Source organism: Exophiala bonariae (assembly GCF_035927105.1).
Source record: "Exophiala bonariae strain CCFEE 5792 chromosome Unknown scaffold_38, whole genome shotgun sequence".
In the NCBI taxonomy this organism is placed as follows: domain Eukaryota; kingdom Fungi; phylum Ascomycota; class Eurotiomycetes; order Chaetothyriales; family Herpotrichiellaceae; genus Exophiala; species Exophiala bonariae.
Genome location: NW_027042513.1, coordinates 214,248 through 236,370, shown reverse-complemented (window position 1 = coordinate 236,370; position 22,123 = coordinate 214,248). Strand labels below are relative to the sequence as shown.

Genomic DNA, 22,123 nt, shown 5'->3' with positions numbered 1-22,123 from the left:
ACTAGGTTTTATAGTGAGTAGCATTTAGATGATGCGATTAAGTCGTCTGTGGCAATACTAGAAATACGTGAGTTGCAGAGTAGGTGGCTGAAGGTTTTGCCAGACTGGTGCTTTACGTGGACGTGAAGATGTATGGAGTGGACGCTGAAGACATCAAAATTTGACAGATCGATAGGCACACGCCCTGGGCTAGCCTCCCTGGTGCAAACAACGCTACCGAGTACTTACATACCTAGGTAGATAGAGATCAACTTCCGTGAGAAGTATTATTACCCTGGCATCCCATAAATCGAACAGCCGAGGAGCCGAGGAGCCGGGCAACCGAAATTAGGAGTCTAACCAGGAACGTCCCGTAGTGGAACTTGATGCTGTGTCAAAAAGCAGCCCAGAGAAACCAGTGCTCATGTGTTTGATCACCAGTTTGAACATTTGTCTTCACTGTCATAGAAGGGTGTGATGGAGCAGCGAAGTGAACCCGGTGTCAACGAAACCAATGGAGTGATCTTACCTGATCTTGGGGAAGGCTTGGAATATTTCTCAAAGTTGGATTGGGCAAAGGAGCTGATCAACAACGATGACTACAGACCTGCATCAATCTCGTTCCGCGAGGGTATCGAGGGCCCTCGGGAGGACACTTTTTTTGGCGCGACATTGAAAACACCACAGACATTGTCACACTGGGTATGCTTACTACATCGAGCATTTCCTGACAATATTAAGGACAGGACGTTGACAGAAGAAAACTCTCACCCTCAACCATCTTCTCTTCATTTGTCGCCCGACTGCATCTTCCTTATCAAACTAGGAACTGGCCTTTGGGGAATTCGCGACACGATGCACGGAGGCGCCATATGCTCGGTCCTCGACCAGACTATGAGCCTTTGTGCTGGAGCCCATTGGAAAAGGCTCCCAGGAGTTGGAGGAAATCTGCACACGGCGACTCTTCAAGTAGACTTCCGCAAGCCCATCCGCGTTCCAGAAGCAGTCTATGTTGAATGTTGGACGGAGTATAGGGCTGGAAGAAAATGGATGATCAAGGGCTGCATCAGGGATCCAAGGGGTGCGGTGCTTGCTGAAGGCAAGGGGCTTTGGGTCTCGAGCAGGGCGGTGAAACTCTGAAGATTGTAACGCTGAAAACACGTTTGGTTTTCACTGTTGTGAGTTAGTGTACAAAAGCCCCAGGATGTCTGGTATATTGTCTAGAGCTAGATCACTTAGAAATATCAAAATGGAGACCAATTCCTCCTCAACACACCCAATGCAGATCTGTGCTTAAAATATATGATACAGTCTTTATGATGCTGAGCTTGTGTTCCATGCCTCCCATTGGCCTGGTACTATAGATATCTCAGAATGAGCCTTTTTGGAAGGTCAAGCCTTACTCGCGGACTCCTGAATCAACCTGCCTAATGAGTCCATCACTCGCTCCACCCAGCTACCATCAACGACACCTTCCAGCCAGGAGAAGCCGATATTGAGGCGTCCGTCAGCACCCGTAACCAATGAAGCTTCAAGTGGGGCTCCCGCCACATCTGCGCTCTGGCTGAAGACGACTTTTCCGATCGCCCAACTGGGGCCAAGACCGTCACCTTGGTCAGGCGCACTTTTGAAAACCCCAATGTTGGAGAACTCAAAGCTCTCGTCTCTAGGCTTGCCGATCTTCGATCGGAAAAAGTTGTGAAGATTGCCTGCAAAGCGTAGCAGCGCAACATGACTGTCTTTGCCTTCTTTTCTTACCTCGCCTTCAATGGTGGCTTTGATTCGTCGAGCCTCATCCCAAGAGAAGAGAGCTGCGGCGTCGGTTGTCGAGCTGTTGGGGCGGCGATGTTCCTCCAGGTAGCGAGACACCCAGTTGCCAATAGAGTCTTTATCGACAACGTCGTGCGGCAGCCACTGTCTTAGCGACACGGCACCGTCAACACGGAGGATGGAATACTTGTCTGCTGGAAGCTCGGCCAGGACCGCAGCGGCCAGCATAGCCTGGATGGCTGCAGTGACGCTAGTGCGATGGGATCGACAAATCACTACGAGGCGGGACGTAGTGTCTTCAGAGAAGTAAAGTGATTGGTAGCGCGACCTGCGCTTCGATTGGTCGACGGTAATAGGAATAGACGTCCATAGACCGGTTGGATTGCGGGCCACAAATTCGGAATAAACCGACTTAAACATGTAGCGTAGTGAAATTGGTAGCGGATGAAGATCTTCCAGGCACGGAATCAACAGTTTGTTGGAGGGTCTCACGATCAGATTAACTGTTGACCTATCCAAACCCGGTGCTCTGGCCGCTTTCTGGAATTTTGAGAGAAAAGATCGGTGGAACACCAAGCCTGAGGTGCCATCACATATCGCGTGGTGATAGACGAAAGTGAGAATGAATCGAGAACAAGGCTCCGGCTCATGAACAATGAGTACTCTCCACATTGGAAGCACACCATCTAAGGGTTTGAAATTTCGGTTGTGCTCCTCCTCAAGTAGCTGATCAAGCTCTTTGATGGCGATGGACGAGGACCCATTTTGTATTGACCGTGAAGTAATGAAGCGGACTGACTTTTCGAGGTCGATTTGTGGCAACCGCACAAAATAAGGCGAGGCAGCGCCCTCATCTACCACAGAGGCTGCGAGAGCTGCATGATCTTCGATGACCTCGCTCAAGGCGTGATACACGAGGCCACGGAGATCGTCAAGCGACACCTCCCTGGACTGGGAATAGAATGCACTCACGGCCACATTGTTGTAAAAGTCCAGCGAGTGTCTGCTCGTTGCATGCTGTTCAAGCCTTCCTATTCGCCAACTCAGTATTCTCACCGCGTACGGAGACTTGCGTTACACTCGAGCATCTGACTCACCGACCAGACGAAGTCTTTCAAAGGTACTTGGGTTCGCCATTCTCGTAATGTTTGATCACAATTTGGTTGAAGTGCTTCTTCATCTGCGTTGAGTAGTCGATGGAGATATCAGGTAGTCTCGAGGCAATATCTGAGTCTCCAGCTCCTCGAGCCCCCTGCATCTTACTTTTGGAACTTGGGTAAGTACCTCGGTATTCTGGTCCAGTTTCCTGCCCCTGCCCCTGAAGGTTGCTTTCACTTCTCGGTCGGCGTTATCGGGTCCGACATCTTCGTATTTCGTATTGCTGAACCGAATGAGTGGTAACAGTGCTCAATTTGCTTGCAATCCTTGTCTCCACCAGGTCTGGTTTCTCTGCATGACTAGAGAGTCATCCTATCTGTTTAAGCTAGATGGGGTTAAATGCTGAGCTGCTTGAGAGATAAATGCAAATCTTAAATGGCACATGCCCCGCAGTTGGGGGAGACACTCTTGACTCCTCGTCGATTTCAAGGAATCGACTCATTCCAACTCCTGTTTCGAGTCCAGGTATCCACACCCTAAAGCTACGTATGGAGGTATCTCGGCTTTATCTTCTAAGCAGTTTATTACACTTGACGCAACGCGTGAAAGGACGCGCCAAGTATTATAGCACTCTGTCAATAGGAATTCTTGGCTAATTATATGAGTTCGATTCCCAGGAATTGGGCTACGCTTGGCGGAGTTGTCTTCCCCAACGCTGCTCCTATGTCAGTGGCATTCCACGCTTTCAAATTGGCCGTGTAGATGACTCTTTTATTCTAGCTTTTCGCGGCTGCGAGATGTCTGGCTCGTCTCAAAGATATCTATCTCTCCCACCTATTCCTCGCTTCAAAAACTCATTTATTACGTTCCCCGTCATTTTGGCCACGGTATTCTCATACTCGTCCCACGCCAACGAGGGATACCAGTTGATACTCCCCACCGAGAATACCGCACCACCTCCATTTGTCTCATAGTAGACAATGTCCGAGCGGATTTCCCTTGTCTCTGTGCCTCTCGTGGCGATTATCGGGTAAGAAGCACACTCGCTGGCGATGCCGAAGCCATCAGGATGGCCCATAGTAGTGGCCACAACAACCCCGTTGAGGGGACTACCCTGAGCAAGGTCAAAGCTATCCATCTCATCCCCGCTTGCTCCGCCCCCGAGCCCATACTCGCCGATGAGCTCGTCGTCGGGGATTCCCGCAAAAATCCACTGATACTGATCACTTCTCCCGACCTCAGTCCGTTCGTAAGGTACACCAGGAGGCCGACCCTGACTACAAAAGGCTACGCCAAACAAAGCGTGCGACGAACGACCCTGCGACCTCCACAAGGCGCCTAGTTGCCCATTTAGACTGAGCGTCCACTCTCCGGCGTCTCCTGTATATGAGCGTACGCCGGACTCGCCGCGTCGCACCTCAATGCGCCATGGCCGCGCGGGATCCCAGGCCGTGACCCAGTAGAACCCGTTACCGCCTAAGTACATTAAATTCCCCCCGCGCCGAGCGTAATTCTCATATGCGTCGTAGACTTCGGTAGTTGGATATTCGGGATGGCCGCCAGTAATAACAGCACTATATGACATAAGCGCGGAGCAGCCTTCGAGATGTAAATCATGATCAGTTAAGATATCGTAGGCATAACCTTTTTGTTCTAGATACCCGATCATTATCGTCTCGCCGCTAAGGTGGCGCGGGCGCCCCAGACCGAAGGAGATAAAGCCAGGTTTAAGATTCATAATTGGCCGTCTCGAAGAGGAATATACGTTGCCAGACTGGTCATTATGTACATCGTAGGTCGAGAGTCCGAGGTCTAAGCGTCGGTAATTCCGATCCGAGTCAACTGTGGGAGTCGGCTGGATATCTGTAAGTGCTGCGCCCGTACCACCGGAAGATGAACGGTTAGGGTCGCCAAGTTTATCGTTCGCATACGCGAGATATGTGAACGTAGGAAGGACAAGGGCGACTTTCGGTGTAGTTTGAGAGGCCGTCGTGGGAGTATTACGGACAATAAAGCTAATCATGTCACTCGTCGGGCGTCCTTGAGTGCTCTGGACTTCGACGGCGTATATACCAGATCGGGCATCGAGAGGGACGGTAATAGTGAAGTCGGTTTCCCAAGAGGCATCATCGAGATCATCTTCATGGAAGTGAATAGCACCATAACCATACTTAGCTTTAGTCCAGTCGACTTGAGTGCCGTCCCAGTCATGGCCACGTACAGCACGGGTTGGAGCATTGACCAGAACTCCATGGTGTCCGCCGCCAGAGATGTCTAATATTGTGTCTTCGGAAATATTTCGTGCAAAATCGTAGTGGACTAAAACTCCATCCTTGAGCGATCTGATTCGTGGACTGTCGATTCGTCCATTGAAGAAATTTGTGGCTCGTGAGGATGCGTTTACTGGTGATTCGGCAAAGCTGGCAGCAATCAACAAAGTGGCATCGGGGTTCACACAAAAGTCGTTGGTCATAGTCTCTTCCACTGAGACGGGTTGTGATGTTTTCTCTGTTACTCGTGGCACTGGTTCCAAGGTCAAAGATACGACACTTCCCTTGAGGAGGAGGCGCAAGGCAATCCAGCGTTTATACGTCGGGGTGAACTTGGTCGGAATCACTTGAATCCCGTTACCCGTTCCGATCCAGAGCTCAACTTTACCTTGCGAATTGATGACTATGGCAAAGCCACGCTTGCTGGGCACATCGAGAGTAGAGATGATTGATTGTGGGTGGTCAGCCTGAATCAAGTGCGGCTGGAAGTAAAGAGAGATATCGAGGTCGCTCTTGACAGAATATCTACACCAGTGCTGCACTTGGGCGAAGGAACCGCATCGAGCAAGCTGAAACCTTCCCTTGACATGCCCTGTCGGAATGGATGTGATCTCCTCGAGTACCTTCTTAGGAGAATGGGGCAGATCGACGCCTTGGATTACTCGTACAGTCCGATGTGAGTATTCTGGCTCTGTGCAAGACACCTAGACAGGGCGTCAGCAGCCTCTCTTTTTTGTTCGTATTGCACGTGACAACAACCTTACCTTGATCGCAACGGTATCGCCAGGCTCTGCGATCCACGGCTCTGCATAGCCTGTAATTTCTTCTGGGTACTCATCCGGCACATTCTCGACGGTCGTCATCGTTTTTGAGGTATAAAGGCACCAAAACAATAACAACAACAACAACAACAATCTCAGTGATGTTGAGCTACCACGACTTTGCGAAGGAAAGTAGAACTAAAGAACAAAACGTGTGTAGGATATCTTGCTGGTAGATGGTACCGAACCGTTCGCGACCCACGTGGGATTATCCGATTGTGGTTTTAGGCTTATTAGACGGGCCATCGGCTCCGGCAACTGTGAATATAGAGATGTGGGATTGGTGGACCCACAAAAATAGTCTCCGGTCACAGTGACTTTCGGCTCCGAGCACGTTTCTCGTATCATGGGCCTGTGATTGCACTCAGAACGATGGAAGAAGAAGTCAGGTCCTCGCGTAACGAGGGAGAACTTATTTAGCTTCAGGTCTACCAATCCGCCGGTAATGCTGACGCTTTGATGACTACTCAGACTTGCTTCTTGATGGACCAGTCTCTGGTCGAGGCTTAATCGGTCGAAGCTGTGTGAACATACGCGCAAGGACTCATATCGAGACAGAACCTTGTCATGGAATGACCCTTCGGCTTCGGGAGGTCGGCAAGAAGATCTGGCCCCCAAGGAGTTTCCTGCACTTGCAGATGGCGGGCGACGCATGTCGCAGGTGAATGGCGCGAACGCTCAGTCACGTGACACACCCGAATGCCCCTTGCCTACCTAATCACGTCACGTTCTTGCCATCTCTGATAGTCCTTTGTAGTACAAATTTCGATCATAAACCTTGTGATACACTTTGAGCTGTGTCAAGCCACTAGCTTTTGGTCCCTCCATCTGAGAGCAGCGCAGTTGAGCGAGCGCCCAAGGTACGCTGGATGTCCATTTACCCTGTCGTTTCCCACCAATAGGGATGCAACTATTCGAAAGATGTCCCATCCCGACACATGCGTGCCTCGCTCTGGCAGTGGAGGAACAATCAGTCCTTATCATAGTCAACTGTAGTAGATGAAATTTAAGGTTCATCGCAACGAATCTTGGGCCAAATCATTCTCCAGCCTAGTTCCAGCACACCTCTCCTGCCCATGCTCTGGATCCGACCTCACAAGTGAGAGAAATTTTTCTACCTCGGTCGCAAGTGCAACGATACTAATTAATCGAGGTGCTGTCGGTCTGAGCGCTCGCAGCCATGGATGGTACCCGCAGAAGTTGGTGAGATAGATTCTGACACAAGTCCCGCAGATGCGCCTGACGCCCAGAACCGGGTGGATGAGAGTGTATGGGCAGTTGTCAGAGCGAAAGTCAAGGTGTGTGGTGAAACATTCGACAGGTACACAAGTACGAACCAATCTGGGGATATCGGCCTAAATCCAAACTTGTCCTGAATGAATATGCATGTGTATCAGCGAGGACGAAAAACTTCTTGAAGTTCAAGATAAGACAAGGCTACCATGCCAGGGATTTGAAATGCTTGCGATGTTTGTAATGCTCGAAATGTTTGCGATGTTTGCGATGTTTGCGATGTTTGGTTGATTTATGTGCTTTGCAGCATTTGCATCATGCGGTCAGCCAAGACAACAAGCGGACGTTCTCTCAGCAACAGCTCCTGTTGGTCAATTAGTTAGATACTGCTGCTACTCGCGGCCGCCAACAACTTCAAGTCGGAGGATAAGATACCTTTGGTAGCACGCCTGTGTACCAAAAACCCCCCTCTCGCTTCCATACAGTGGCAGTCGGATACAGCTCGGGGGTCGAATGCCGCAGTCTGATCTATCAGTATATTAATCCCATATTACTGCACTCTTGTCCCGTGGAAGCCAACTCACATCTGTGAAGCCCTCCAAGCTCCCTAAGGCCCAACTTGAAGTTAACCCGCCGACTTTCCGCCTCCAACCTCACTGCCTCTTTGCGCAACCACCCCGGCTGTGGCTGTGGCTGTGATTGTTTGCCTGCTGTCTTTGTCCAACATGTCCTTATAGTTTCCGTGCCAGCATAGCGTCGCTTTCTCGATATCGTCACCGTTCCCCTTCTACCACCAACCGCGCACTCATCAATTACGCTGTCAATTTCGAGCGGGCATCTCGGAAGAAGAGCCAAACCTCCGCCTCCAAATTCTGAAATTATCATCACTTCTTGATCATCGGGGAGCTCGATACAAGCTCGGTGAACATGGAGAAGATAGTAAAAGGTGCCACGAAGATAAAGGTATGATCAGAGACAACTCGAGCAGTGCATGGCAGTCTAATAATACATGTGGCAGCTTGCGGCCCCTAAATCCAAATATGTCGAAGCGATCCTATCTGCGACCAACGGAGGCGAATCTGGAGTTGCGGAGGTCTTTCGGACTCTGCAACTCCGCCTGCGAGATTCTACGTGGACGATAGTCTTCAAGAGTTTGATCATCGTTCATCTCATGATTCGAGAGGGACAGACCGACATAACGTTACGATACATATCAGATTCTCCAAAGAGGTTGGCGATTAGCAGTTTCACAGAAGGTACGAGCGAGCAGACACCTGGTAGTTTATGGTTTTGCCTAATGTCCTCACAGTGCAAACTCAAGGTATCAATATTCGAAGATACTATGAATATCTACTTGAACGCGTTCGCGGCTACCGCGACACTAAGACCGACTTCGTTAGATCAGGAGTTGGCAGAATGAAGAAATTAACGATCGACAAGGGTTTACTCAGGCAGACCGAAATTGTGCAAAATGAGATTGAAGCATTGGTTCGATGTGATGTGAGTTGAACACAGCATAGTGTTACCAATTCCTGACCATCATCACAGCTCCTGGGAAACCATGACCCTGATAATGAGATCACGCTTACTGCCTTCCGACTGTTGACTATGGATCTCCTCGAGTTGTATAAAGTCATGAACGAGGGCACTATCAATGTCCTTGGTGAGTACTTGTCACTCCTTTGCAATTTCTCAGGCTGACAGTGGTGCTAGAGCATTATTTCGAGATGTCTCGTCCGGACGCTGAAAGAGCACTCAATATCTACAAGACCTTCGGTGCGCAAACAGCACAGGTCGTCCAGTACCTAAGTGTTGCTCGGCAGTACGAATCATCAACACGCTTGGAAGTGCCAAAGCTGAAGCACGCCCCAACAACTTTGACTTCATCTCTTGAGGACTACCTCAACGATCCAGATTTTGAAATCAATCGGAGACAATACCTTGCCCAGCAAGAGGCGAAGAGGACCGGAAGACCAGCCGCTTCTGTTCCTAAGTCGACCCCCTTTGATAGACCAGCGGAGTCGAGACAGCCGGCCTCAGCAATGCCTGCACCCGTAGCTCAATCAACCCTCTCTCAGCAAAAGGGTCCAGCTCCCGATCTCATCGATTTCTTCGAATCCATTGAGCAGAACCAACAGCCAATGGCTCAATTCGGCAACAATACACAACAAGAATACCAGCAGCAGCAACAACAACAGCAGCAATTCTTGCTACTTCAACAGCAACAGCAGCAGCAAATACCACAACAAACTGGGTTCAATCCATTCTTGCAACAACCAAACACATTCTCAGGTGCGGCATTACCACAGGCTCAACCTCAGCCGGTCCAGACCGATTTCACAGGTGCAGGGTTCGGCGGTTTCGGTCCTCAACCTCTGCAACAACCACTACCATTCCAATTCTCGTCTTCCTTGTCACCAATTCCGCAGAATGGAGTTGCAGATTTCCATTCGAATGCACTCTCCCAGGCACAGCCCACCCAGCTCCAACCACAACATACCTCAACAAATCCTTTTCGGCAATCTATGATGCCTACGGGAGCTTCGCCTGCAGATCTCAGCGTCGCATCACTAAACCGATCATCAACCAATCCGTTTGCAAAACACAATACTGGTGGATTGGTGACTAATGGACAGACCAACATCTCGGGATACGACCAGTCGTCATTCTCACCCATTTCCCCACTTCCCTCAAACTCGCCAGCGTTTTTGACATCCCCAGTCGCAGATCCGACTCAGGCCAATGCATTTGCTCAACCGCCAGCCTTGCAACCTCAACGAACCGGAACTAACCCATTTGCGAAGAATCGGCCTACGACCGCTGGGGGCCCTGTCAATACGAATATTACAGGGAGTACCAATCCATTCCGTCAAAGCGCATTTGTGAATCAACAAACAGGTCAGGGTTGGCAACACGGAAACCAGGGCACCTTTTCTGGGTTTGACGTGAATAGCGTGGGTACTACCCCGGTTTTCCCGCGACCGGGTGCTTAATGAAGAAGACAGCGTAATATATAATTCATGTATCAGGAAGAGGAATCATATTATGTGACTACCAGCTCGAATCTCAACATGTTGTCTGTCACTCTTGTTAACCGGATCCTGCTAGAGATCTCATACCACGCAATGAGTTAACCATGATCTACGTCTCAGCGTGACAGAGAACTAACACCCTATGGACCATGATACCCTGAGGGCTTAACGTGCAGCTGTTGCAGCGATGGATCGGTCACTGACGAGGGAGCGTAAACGAGGTGTAAGATAATGTGATGTAGACCGTGCAAGACCGCAAGCTGCGATGCTTCACTGGTTTGTCCTCTTCATAAAGCAGCGCTCACCTCTCACCGAAAGGGAATAATTATCGGGAGATTGTCTGAGCGAAAGTTGCAGATCTTGGCACCTGGAGCTTCCATCAGATTCACTCCTAAGGTATGTATCGAGGGTGACACCTCGACTTCTTGACTACGATCAGTCGTTGAGTGCCCAATGGGCATGACCAAGTTCACTTACTGCATTGGATCGCCCTAGAACATATAATCGGGAGTGACAGACACCTATGGTCCTGTGATCAAAGGTTTCCTCGCCACTGATACAAATGCGGCCACATAGTCGTGATTGTCTGCCGCGTGCGCGAATATAAACTGACTCGAGACCTGGTCGTCAAAGCAACCTCAGGCTGGCTTTAATGGGCGACGAAATGGATGTAAGTCAGCGCGCATTCTTCAAATTCAATCAAAGAGCCACGCGAGTTTCCGCGCAGTCGTTTGACCCCCTTTCCCTTTCAACCTGCAACTGATTGTCTTTTCAAGATGGAGCGCGACAGTGCAGACATTATCCCCTCCCTGTCAATCATTCCTTACGATAATAACCGAGACGTGGTACTGTGAGTACTTTGGAATTGGTCCAGTTTTGTAAGTACCATCTTGACGTATAAATCTAGCCGCAATGCGGACGTTATCGTCTACCGTGATCCTCAAACGAATCAACTGGTTCCGTTTCACCACAACCAAGAGATTGACCGACGGTCTCCAAAATGCCCTACGTGCGGTCGAGCATGGCATACACGCGAAGGGGCGTCTACTCATGGCCCTGGAGGCGATGATGTGGAAGATCAGCCGTCTTTCATCACCCGGGATTACTTTGATATGCTCGCCAGAAGCTTACCAAATTCCAACGAGAACTCGACGCCGCCGTCTCCCAGACGCCGGATTGCTCAGCCTGTTCGCTCGAGGCTACATCCTTCTTCTGCTGCCACTCAACCTCCTCCAGTTGCAGAGTTTGTAGGCAGTGAACCCGCACCCGCTGGGCAAGCTCACGGTATTTCTGAGACTGCCTTTTCACCCAACTATTTTGAGAAGTTCTTCGTGGAAGAAAGAGAGCTTGGAAGGGGCGGCCGCGGAGTCGTGCTACTAGTCCGACATGTTCTCGATGGGGTCCCGCTCGGCCACTTCGCCTGCAAGCGTGTCCCCGTAGGAGACGATCACGCCTGGCTAGAGAAGGTGCTGGTCGAGGTCCAGTTACTCACAACACTATCGCATCAAAATCTTGTATCCTACCGCCATGTCTGGTTGGAAGACTTTCAGACAAGCTCATTTGGACCAAGTATTCCATGTGCCTTCATTCTTCAACAATACTGTAACGGGGGAGACATGCACAATTATGTTCTTGGCTCAGCACAAGCGACAACGACTACCCAGGATCTTAAAGAACGACTTAGGCGTCGATCCAGAGGCGAGACCGAACTGCCTCGGAAGGAAAACGAACCGCCCAAGCTCCATTTTGATGAGATTTACAATTTCTTCAGGGATATCACGTCAGGCTTACGGTTTCTTCACCATAACAGTTTCATTCACCGAGATTTGAAGCCAAGCAACTGCCTACTACATAGCGTTGGTGGGGAAACTAGGGTTCTCGTCAGTGATTTTGGAGAGGTTCAGTATGAATATGCCGCCCGCAGATCGACTGGTGCAACTGGGACAATCTCCTACTGCGCGCCTGAAGTCCTTCGCAGAATATCTCCTGGAGGTCCTTATGGTAATTTCACTACGAAATCAGACATATTTTCTTTGGGGATGATTCTCCACTTCCTCTGCTTCGCCAATCTACCATATCGCGCCTCAAATGTCTTGCATGAAGAAAATGAGGATGTGGACGAGCTGAGAGCGGAGATCATGGGCTGGGGTGGCTTCGATGACCATCGAAAACTCCGACCAGAATTACCCGACGCACTGTATGCGTTCTTGAAAAGACTTGTCTCAATAGACCCCGACATGCGACCAACAGCTGACGATGTGCTACAAGTCGTCACCTCTGGACGCTTGGATGATATTCCAGCGGCGCGGAGAAAGAACTCTATGGAGCCGGAAGAACTCACTCCTGGAAAGAGGATTCAGAAGCTGGACTCGCCACGGCAAGGTAGCTCACCACAACGAGGATTGGGTCAAGAGATTGGGCCAAAGACAAGTAGGCGTTCTCGCTTGGGTTACGATGCCACTGCGAGTGATCGAAAGACATTATCTGCTATCACGGACGGTCCCGTTGGGGAACTGGGTTATTCGAGCGATGATAGCGACACAGAGTCTAAACGTCCATTACTGTCGACGAGTAGAAGAGCAAGCTCGACAAGTCGCAGCAATTTTGCTGGGCTGAATACCAACGGTCGCAGTAACAGAAATGGCATGATGCTCCGTGCCCGTCAGCCTTCTGCCTCTATGCCCACATCTCCCATCCAAAAGTCCTCACAAGAACTTCTCCCGCCTGTCACTCCGCCCCCCCTACGCCAGCAATTACTACTCGAACCTGCTCAACCCTTGACCGTTGCAGGTACGCTCATAGCACTTTCAACTCACAATTTGAACCGCGTCCGCACGATCGCCCACACTCGCGTTACGTCAAGCTCAGTAAGACTGATCATCCTCATGGTCAAACTCCTAAGCACTCTCCAACCCTGTCTCGCGTACGGCATGAACGCCACCGTCGTCTATCCCGTGATTCTTGTCGCGCTGGCAGAGTTTTCGGTCCCAGACCTGCAGGTCTGGAAGGGATTATTGGCCATGCTGCTGCATTGCGCTGTTCTGTTGTTTGCACTGAGATCTGGACAGTTATGCCGCGCTCCTGAGTCAGTGCTGGCTTGGGAAGCGTGAGAAGGCTGACCACTCAATGTCTGTTGCCATGACAGCGTCTCATTTTCCTTTTCATGAGCTTGTCTATGATATACGACAGCGACTGTTCCACGGGTACTTCTCGCATGTCAAGTACTCACACTACTGGGACACAAACGAAATCCCGCCATCTGTGTCTGTGTCTCTTTCCCCACCACCCTGGGTCAAATTTGCATTACAAAGCCAGAATAAAATCATCACGGAGGTGCATTATTCATATCTCGGACTTGAAATGGAGTTTAGGGCCGCAGAATGAGCGGAAACTTCAAACTTGGGTAGGTCTCTGTACTGTGCGAGGCATAAAAGCCTCTTGGTCGAAAGGGCAAAAAGGTCTGATAGTCCATGCATAACATCTGCGCTGTCCTGTACCAAAAGAGAAAAACAGGAGCAGATGATTGACTTAACCCACGTTTCAATAGGAGAGAATAAATTAATCTTTGGGAACTCATTTCTATTCAAAATTGTCCCTCTCGCTTGGACTTATACACAATATATTTACCTATTGAACAGGCGCGAGCGCTTGTGACCAAATATTACCCAATGATCGGCGTGATAGATATACCAACACTCCCAATTCCACGCTCTAGCATCAATGAAGGATTTGAAGCGAGCTCTAGCGGCGTATCGACGTAGCCATCGTCCACAAATAAAATTACAAGAACACCCGAGAACTGAAACACAATCTTAGACCCAGAAACATTATTGCTACTCTCTTCAGCCCTGTTGGTTCATATGACTTGGGAGATTCCAATCAGCGTAATCAGCATGTACAAAGGCTCGATCCACGGTGGGGACGCTCTCAAGGACATATTGCAAGCTTTCGCCCAGATCGTGGCTATCGCGAAGGCTCATGTTTTCGTCTAGTACGATATCGACCTCGACATTTAGCTTGTCGCCGGCATGGTATGCTTGAAGGCCTTGGATGTGCTTGATCGTCTTGGCGAAGCGCATGGTTAGATACAGCAGGACGTTGCGTTGATCGGCTGTCGCTGCTGCGCCGCATAAGTTGCGCACGTGCACGGAGGAGGTTTTGGACCAGTTGAAGATGACGTATAATGAGAGTAGGAGACCCCCTAGGGCGTCGAGCCACCAGACTTGCAGGTAGAAGCCCACCAAGGGGAAGATGATGGAAAAAGTATTGAAGACGACGTCAGTTGCAGCGTCCTGGGCGAGCGCCTGGACAGACGAGTTCTTCACCAATCGGCACCAGAACCAGCAGAAGCCTTTGATTATGACTGTGCTGAGCATGATGGCGATCGCAGGGATGCCGAGTTCGACGACTGTGTGGTCATCGGAGAGGAGACGGTTGAAACAGGATAGGAGGACTTGGAAGAACGACGTTATCATAATGATGGAGAATACCAGGACGCCGACAGGCTCCAAGCGGCGACGACCGATTGGGTAGGCATATTGATCTTGCTGGGAAATTATGCGCGTAGTCACCCAGACGATGGCCGTGGAGAGGAAATCGAGGGCCGCATCGACCAAGGAAGCGAGAACGGAAAGGGAGGACGTCATTACGATGACTGCAATCTTGGCTGCAAGGAGGAATATATTGGCGGTCAGGTTGACGTAGATCGCGACCGTCACAATCGGACTGTCGGAGTCGATTGTTTCGTCCTCGTCGTATTTAATGTCGGGGAAGGATTCGTCAGTGGGGTCGTCGAATACATTGCCGCTGTCTCCCAGCAATGGAGAGGCTTCGTCGGGCAGTTTGTACAGATTTTTGGGTGTCCTCTTCAGCTTGGCCTCTAGCGGTAGAATAGCCGGGGATGTTGCACTGGTAGGAGTGACAGAATTGGGAGGGTTTGAAGCAGATTCCTCGGTGATGGTGTTCATCTTGTGGGGATACCCATTCGATCCGACCGCATTGTACTCCTGGATCAGATTATGTGGCAAGGACGAGTCCAACAAGCGGTCGATATATAGGTATTGGGAAATGAGGAAGTTGTTCCGTTCGTAGTATTTGCGAAGTGGCTTGCTCATCTGCTTGAGCTCCTCCTCGGTCTTGTAGTAGCGTTGCCAACGATATCTGGGATTGCTGTTTCCAATGAGGCGCATGGAGCGCATTTGGGGTGTGAGGAGGATTTCAGGACCCAAAGACATGCGCCTCGCGTCGATCTCAGTGACATGCGACCACTTTCTGGCCAGGTTATCCTGCTCTTCCAATGGTCCATGCTCTTCATCTTCGTTGGAATGGTGACTGTGGAATGAGCCTCTTCTCTCTGACCTGGGTCGGCGCGGGAGGGTAAACAATGAGTTGGTGGAGCGGCTCTGGATCAAGCTGGGTAATCGCTGGCCTCGAGTGGAGACAGGCGGTGACTCTTCGTTCAAGGGAATGAAGCCTGAAAGTCCGCCGAGTCGGTAATGCGGTCTTTTGACGGGGGTGGTGGTAAGATCCTCCATGGTGAAATACAAATACTGAGGTGCAGTGCTTGATTTTGCAGTCACTTTCTGCTCGATTCGACCTTTTTTCGTGCCGACGACCGAAAGACGAGACCGGCTCAGGAACAGTGAGTTGATGAGGCCATGGTCAGTTCTCTGAAGAGCAACAACTGATCTAAAGACCAAGCAGACAGTATTGTCACAGGGTTTGTCCTTTGAGCTGGTTCTTTCTCTGACTTGCTTCGGAGTGGTTGGCGGGGGTCCAGTAGTGGAAAACAGTGAGAGTGCTTACTCCATAACATGCATGCAGAAGGCTGGTACTAACCGCACTTATTTTTGGGGACCTCCATCAGTACTCATAGTATTATTAGTGGGTGAGTTTAGGCATTCTGGACTATGGGTACCTTAGGTAACTGCCTAGGTACCTGGTGGTCTTCTAGGCGTACCCAGGCTACCAAGTACAGCAATCCCAGCCTTTACTGTTCCGACGCTGAAGCCACACCAGCCCTTTCTTCATTATTCTAGTTAACTGGAGACTTTTTGCTACTCCGTCCCAAGTATGGATACAGCCTCGTACATTCTTGCGACCTGGTTATACGATACGTGTTCTTGGCTACTTGTTCTCGGGGTGAATGTACGCTATGACTTATCTTGTGAGAGTTCTTATATCCGTACGGTGGTCTCCCAAGCTAGTGCTAATTCTCAGGCATGCCGGATAGCATTTTTGTTGCAGCCTTGCAAATCTGCAGCGTAGTAGTCCTGGATGGCGTTACCTACTAGGTACCTAAGTACCTAGGTAGTACCGTAGGTATGCCTCCTGCTACTATATGATGCTGCACTTGCCACTCACTCCACGGTCATTGGTTTGCATGACGGACGTACCTACTTGGGTACACAAGGCGTTCGCCTCGCTAGTCTTGGCATGTTTGTCAACCGTCACTGGCCAATGCATCATCACTCCAGTTAAGCCTCGTTCTGACCCTAGTGCCCGGACTTTTAACACGAAGAACGTGGCTTCGATTCAGATTAAATGGCTCCTATAAGAAGATATCTCCGTATCACGAGGCATTCGGTCCTTGAATGCCGTATCTTTCTAGAAAATCCCGCCGATGAACCAAGATGGTTATTGAATGAGACCGATCCCGCATTGCCGCGTGTCTTTGATGCCGTGAAGCCTCTGATACTCCCGAAGCTAAAGGAGGAGAATGAAACGGCTCGAGGTAAAGGAAAGAAGAAAAAGACCGTTAAGGATGTCGTCCAGCAAGGTTGATAACAGCATCTCCCAGCCTAGAACCTACTCCATGCTGATGACTATCAGATGATTTCGAGGTCTCGATATTTCTTACAGAAATCAGAACGCGCCATAATTTGTTGGTCAAGAACAAGACGTTCAAGCAGAAACCGCCAATGAAAACCAACAATGGAGCCAAGCTGACTGGAGCGTCTGCTCAAGGCCCAGTGACCATTCGGGACGAAGACGAAGACGACGATGTCGTCCTTCGCGATGTTCCTTCTGCAGATAACGTTGGCGACGACGAGCAACAATCAGACGATGGGAACACAGATCCGGATGTATCCGTTGGTGACGACAAAAAGAAGCTTGGGTTCAAGACGACTTATGAAGGCTTCAGTATCTGGGGTTGGGTGCTCTGCCTCTTCGTAGAACGAAAAGGTGGCCCCGGCCAGAGGAAGCCAGGAGCAGACAGCAACAACCAGGCACTAATGCAGGAATGGATAGTGTCAACTCAGCAGCAAAAAGAAGACGGGTTGTGAAAGTTCTGTGTTCGAATATTCCATGAGGCACATGACTCCCCGAACTGAATTAAACAAACAAGACAATTCAGTATGTGATGGGCATATCCCTCCTGAGACAGATTGGGTTGGCACTTCAAGATTTGGTGTCGCACATTAGAACTTCCTCAAGAAGTTACAGCGGCTCTTCTTCCATGTCTCGCATGCGTGGTGAAACCAAGTCCGACGAAATGGCCTTCTCCTTTATGAGGTTTGCCTCGTAGTGCTCAAAATGGCAATAAACCCTTGAAGCCGAACCCCAGAATGATTGTCACTGTATCAAACATCATTGCAATTGACACTTCATCTCCGCAACCGAGCCGTATCAGAGCAGCTCCGAAATCTGACAGATCTCAGGTTTGTGTGATGTCGATCCACTGCAGTCCATGTTGTGGCGTTGTAGTCACGCAATTTCCACGTGGTGGTGGGCCGTGGCAGCCCCTTTTTACTCCTGACTCCTAATGCTCCTGCAGTTTCTGCTGCAGTCTGCGAGAGGCTGAATGAGTTTCGCGGCCAGAACCGTCCCCTCTCGCTTCCGCTGCTACGAACACACGGGAGGGTTTTGCTAGTTTGCTAGTCTTGCCACATTTAGGAAATGGCTTGACCAGTCACGAACATTGCGCCTGGATACGAGCGCCTCAGAGCAACAAGACGGAGTTTAGTGTTACGAAGTAGCTGGTGAAATCCGGATCTAAGGTAACAACTTCCACAAGTTCAATAGAACTTCGGTGGCTTCGTGATTTATTGCACGCCTTTCGGCATGAGCGAAACCATGAGTTGCGTTGCATCGCACGCCATGGCACCCTCAGCCTCCTCAATGGATGTATTACATCTGTAGAAATGTTTTGATGGCATTCTGGAGCACAAGGTGAAGAAAACACGACTAACTACGGCCTAGTACAAACTATGTGTGAGTTACTCAGCAGGTTTCTGTAATATTGTAGGTAGCATTGTGAAGCATTTTCGCCTGGCGAGGCGCCGAAGAACCGTAGCCACACGGATGTCGCGATTTAGATTCTCATCCCCATCCACCATGGGTTGCATCGTGCATCAATGCTCTGTTTAGTAAGAAAGACGTTCTAGCTGAATAGCAATGTTGCCGAAGACGCTCCGTACGATGTCGCAAAGTGACCTTTGACTAAGAATAGCTAGATACCCATAAGGTAGCCATGTCACCACCTACCATTTGGGAAGCGGCATGTACTCGTAATTTCGTAATTATTCAAGGATGGGGCTGACTAACAGAAAGGGCAATGCAATGGAACATCTGGGAAATTCGAGAAACGAAGCCCCCGCTGTGCTGATAAACCAAGATCGAGATAAAAGCACCCAATCCCGAGCCAACACACGCTCAAAATCCAAGAACGGTTGGATGGTGTTTCAGGGCAGGTGTGATTCGTGAAGCGAGGAACAGAACGCAGTGAACAGCCCGAGCGCCTCAAGCACAAGCAGCAAATGGCTGATGTGGCCTCAGCTGACGACTCTGTGCATCTGTGCTGTTTCTATGTTGACGCATCACCCAGGCGCCATTCAGCCGAGGCCTTAAATCATGATGCATCATTTTGAGGCCTAGCAATGTGTGGGATTGTGAGACACTCCTTGGCCTCCAGCTTAGTTGTGAGACAGTTTGATGGACAGCTGGCAGATCAGGTTGTCGATCGAGTGATACTTGCTCAACTATGCACAGAGGAGGTCATGACATCAAGACAGATTTTTTGCTTCAAAGGTTTTCATGAGATTTTTTTTTAAAAAAGCAAGTTGATCCGTGCAAACCATGGAGAGTTCCAGAGTAGCAATGATCCGTGGTTTACTCTACAAAGTTTTGACCGTTGTGCATGCCCAGTGGTCAGGAACAAACCTGAAACAGCTCCGCTCACACCTCTGCCGAACGCTTAAGGGGGTGGCAAGAACTTTCGGTCATCCGGCGATCAATGACGGCAGTGTTGCAAGGGATCTTCAGGAACCCGCACATCATACAACAGTAATTCAACCAGACCATTCAGCGGCCAATACTCCTGATTATCACTTGTATAGCGTGTATAGTGGCTTACAACAAGTATCCATGTGGTGTGAATATAGTAAGGCAAAGATGAAACACTCGTCCCAGCAGGATCATCATGACTGCATCAACGAGGGTACTCAGTGTGCATCACCCAATGACGGAGTAGATTTTCTGAAAGGTCTGCAAGCGTGTTCCTCGGGTTATGGTCGTCCTGGGGGGGGAAAACCACCATGCGTCTTCCGGATAGACTCCCCTGTATCGAATCATGGGCGCACCTGCGCGCGAATCTGCCGTATCTTTAGGCGAGCCAGAGTTCACGGACGGAGGTCAGACTCTTAGAGGCCTGTCACCCAATTGAGCCGCGCGCTTTCCAAGCTCCTGAAACGCAGTCCGCGTGACATGTTTCTAGGTTCGAACCGAGCAAATCACCAAAAAGACACTGCTGCCGGAATGGTCATGACGGTGTTAGAAACGGGTCGAATGAGAGTGCCTGCATACTAGTAGGACCAAGAGACCTCGGTTGGAGGGTATAGTAGGAATGAAGGGAGACAGAATCCGACCTGAACTCTGAACCCATTGACCGGCCAATCAGCCTTTCGGATGCGACAACGGGATGGTAGTGTAGATTTCTTGACAAGGTGCGCGATGAGTCAAAGGCGCTCGACAAGAGTCCTTCGTAATCGTGCGGATAGTGTGCACCGAGAGTTCACTGTTGTCCGGCTAATCCGGGTCTCGTCCACCTGAAGAAAAACGTGGTCGGCTGGAGCACCAATGGCAAAGCGTCTGACACACACACAAAGCAGGAAACGGGACAGGGGTCAAACACGATGACTGCCTTGATATTGATCACGAGTTCAAAATGCTGACCAAAAATACAATTGCGTTTCCCGAGCTGGGCAGGACAGGTTGGACATCCGGGAAAACGGGTGAAATGGTGGGTGGGCTGCCTTGGTAGGGGCGAGCGCAAGGAAGCTACCTAGGATTGCTCAATTGTCAATGGGTTTTTGAGTCGTTGGACCTGAAGGCTGCCGGAAAGGATGACGGTGCCGAAGATGTTGGCCACCCACCCAGCAACGGTGGTAGGTGGTACGAGACCGGAAGCTGGGACCTGGGTAGTTGGATACGAAGTGGTTTGTCTGAACTGCGGATCCTCTGCTAAAACAGTGATTCCCCTCGATTGCAGCTTCCAACTTCCAACTTCGAAGCGCTTGCCTTGCCTCTGACCGCTCGTTTGAGTATTCGTAGCGACGACTCAGTGCGAAGCAGTGGATACATTTGGGCCATTTTTGAGTGCCCAACACTATTCGTGTTCGAGCATAACGCGGCAGAAAGCAATCAAGATCTTCCAGGCCAAAAAAACTTCCCCGAAATTTGTGTGAGAATGAATCACACACCGCCCACAGAAACAACGAGCAGGGGTAGGGCCAAGTGGAGAGAAACTCAGACCAAAGTATTATTGACCTCATCAATGAATCCCCGCCCAGGAAGCCAAATTCGGGAGTCCAGGAGATGTTAGGTTAGAAAAGTGGAGATCAGGCAAACAGAGAAACATAGCAGTCTCAGTGCAAACAAAGATGAAGCTGCGTTGAGGCCGCATCAATCTGACAATCTCCTCCTATCCAGGCTACCCACTGTGTAACCCCAGTTCGTGACCCGGTCAGCTGGGTCATCCCTTTCTACGCCAGACCCCTCTAGCGTACGAGCAAGGATAGCAAAGACCAGGGCCAGGAGAGGGCCCCCCCTGGCAGTCCTGGCTTGAGAGAAGTCTTGCGTGTCAAAATCATGTCACATTTTTGCAAACTCTCAGCCTGGAATCCGCCATGCCCCTCCGGATTAGTACGGGTGTCCTCGTAACTGGACACAGTGGATAACGTGGATGACTGTCCCCTCGTCACCTTTTTCTGGAACAACTTTGTCGGCCCAACCGGGGCAAAGGCTGCCTAGTAGTCGAAAAATAAATATGCTTCAAGTCCCCCTTCCCAACGTTCAACCCATTTTCCTAGAATTCAAACACCAGCTCAGCACTCTAAGAGACTTGTCGTCTGCTACTCGACTCTAAACTTAATACCCAGAAGACGTTACTATACTCGACTCACCTTGAGAAGGATATCATCACTATTATCACTACTCTCTCCAACACCAACACTGCCAATACTATCACCATCAAAATGCCTGCCGGTTCCAAATATCCTCCCTGCCCGGGTCCTCCACCTAGCCGTCCACTACCAGCGTTGCCCAAATAAAGTGACCAGTAACGCATAGCGTCACTGGCCTTTCAAGGGACTCACAATGACCACAACTTCACCGTCTGGCTCTTGCAGGACTTGGGCCTCGTCACCTCCTTCCAGACACGAATAGTGGCATTCAAGGAACATGGCAATGCACACCACCAAGGATGACTTTTTGCCACCGAAGACTATTGGCATCAATTCATCAGTATGAACTTCATGTTCAGAATTCCTCGGTGGTTGAGGCCGCTTGGCGCATGGTCATTCGTGCATATGCATGAGGCTACGCAAGACGCTGGCATGCATGAACCGATGTGCTGTCAGGTCATCTCCGCATTCGAAGCACGACATGCCTGCATCGTATAAACTAATCACCAACAAACCAA

The 22,123-nt window shown here is 50.1% G+C and overlaps 5 protein-coding genes across 5 annotated transcripts; 3 read left to right on the top strand and 2 right to left on the bottom strand.

Annotated features, from left to right (window-relative positions):
• Positions 1 to 1,371: 1,371 nt before the first annotated feature.
• On the bottom strand, positions 1,372 to 5,980 carry LTR84_009419 (uncharacterized protein; the record flags this gene model as incomplete). Its single annotated transcript, XM_064852959.1, has 3 exons — positions 1,372 to 2,780; positions 3,682 to 5,821; positions 5,882 to 5,980. 3 exons carry the CDS (start codon positions 5,978 to 5,980, stop codon positions 1,372 to 1,374), a joined length of 3,648 nt encoding a protein of 1,215 aa, XP_064700945.1.
• Positions 5,981 to 8,098: 2,118 nt separating this feature from the next.
• On the top strand, positions 8,099 to 10,164 carry LTR84_009418 (uncharacterized protein; the record flags this gene model as incomplete). Its single annotated transcript, XM_064852958.1, has 5 exons — positions 8,099 to 8,134; positions 8,190 to 8,427; positions 8,481 to 8,671; positions 8,720 to 8,834; positions 8,885 to 10,164. The coding sequence occupies 5 exons, from the start codon at positions 8,099 to 8,101 to the stop codon at positions 10,162 to 10,164; spliced, it is 1,860 nt and encodes a 619-aa protein (XP_064700944.1).
• An 815-nt stretch (positions 10,165 to 10,979) lies between these two features.
• On the top strand, positions 10,980 to 13,313 carry LTR84_009417 (uncharacterized protein; the record flags this gene model as incomplete). Its single annotated transcript, XM_064852957.1, has 2 exons — positions 10,980 to 11,053; positions 11,111 to 13,313. 2 exons carry the CDS (start codon positions 10,980 to 10,982, stop codon positions 13,311 to 13,313), a joined length of 2,277 nt encoding a protein of 758 aa, XP_064700943.1.
• Positions 13,314 to 14,045: 732 nt separating this feature from the next.
• LTR84_009416 (uncharacterized protein) lies at positions 14,046 to 15,737 on the bottom strand (the record flags this gene model as incomplete). The annotated part of the gene is made up of 1 exon (XM_064852956.1): positions 14,046 to 15,737. One exon carries the CDS (start codon positions 15,735 to 15,737, stop codon positions 14,046 to 14,048), a length of 1,692 nt encoding a protein of 563 aa, XP_064700942.1.
• Positions 15,738 to 16,746: 1,009 nt separating this feature from the next.
• LTR84_009415 (uncharacterized protein) lies at positions 16,747 to 17,489 on the top strand (the record flags this gene model as incomplete). The annotated part of the gene is made up of 2 exons (XM_064852955.1): positions 16,747 to 16,981; positions 17,035 to 17,489. The coding sequence occupies 2 exons, from the start codon at positions 16,747 to 16,749 to the stop codon at positions 17,487 to 17,489; spliced, it is 690 nt and encodes a 229-aa protein (XP_064700941.1).
• Positions 17,490 to 22,123: the final 4,634 nt, after the last annotated feature.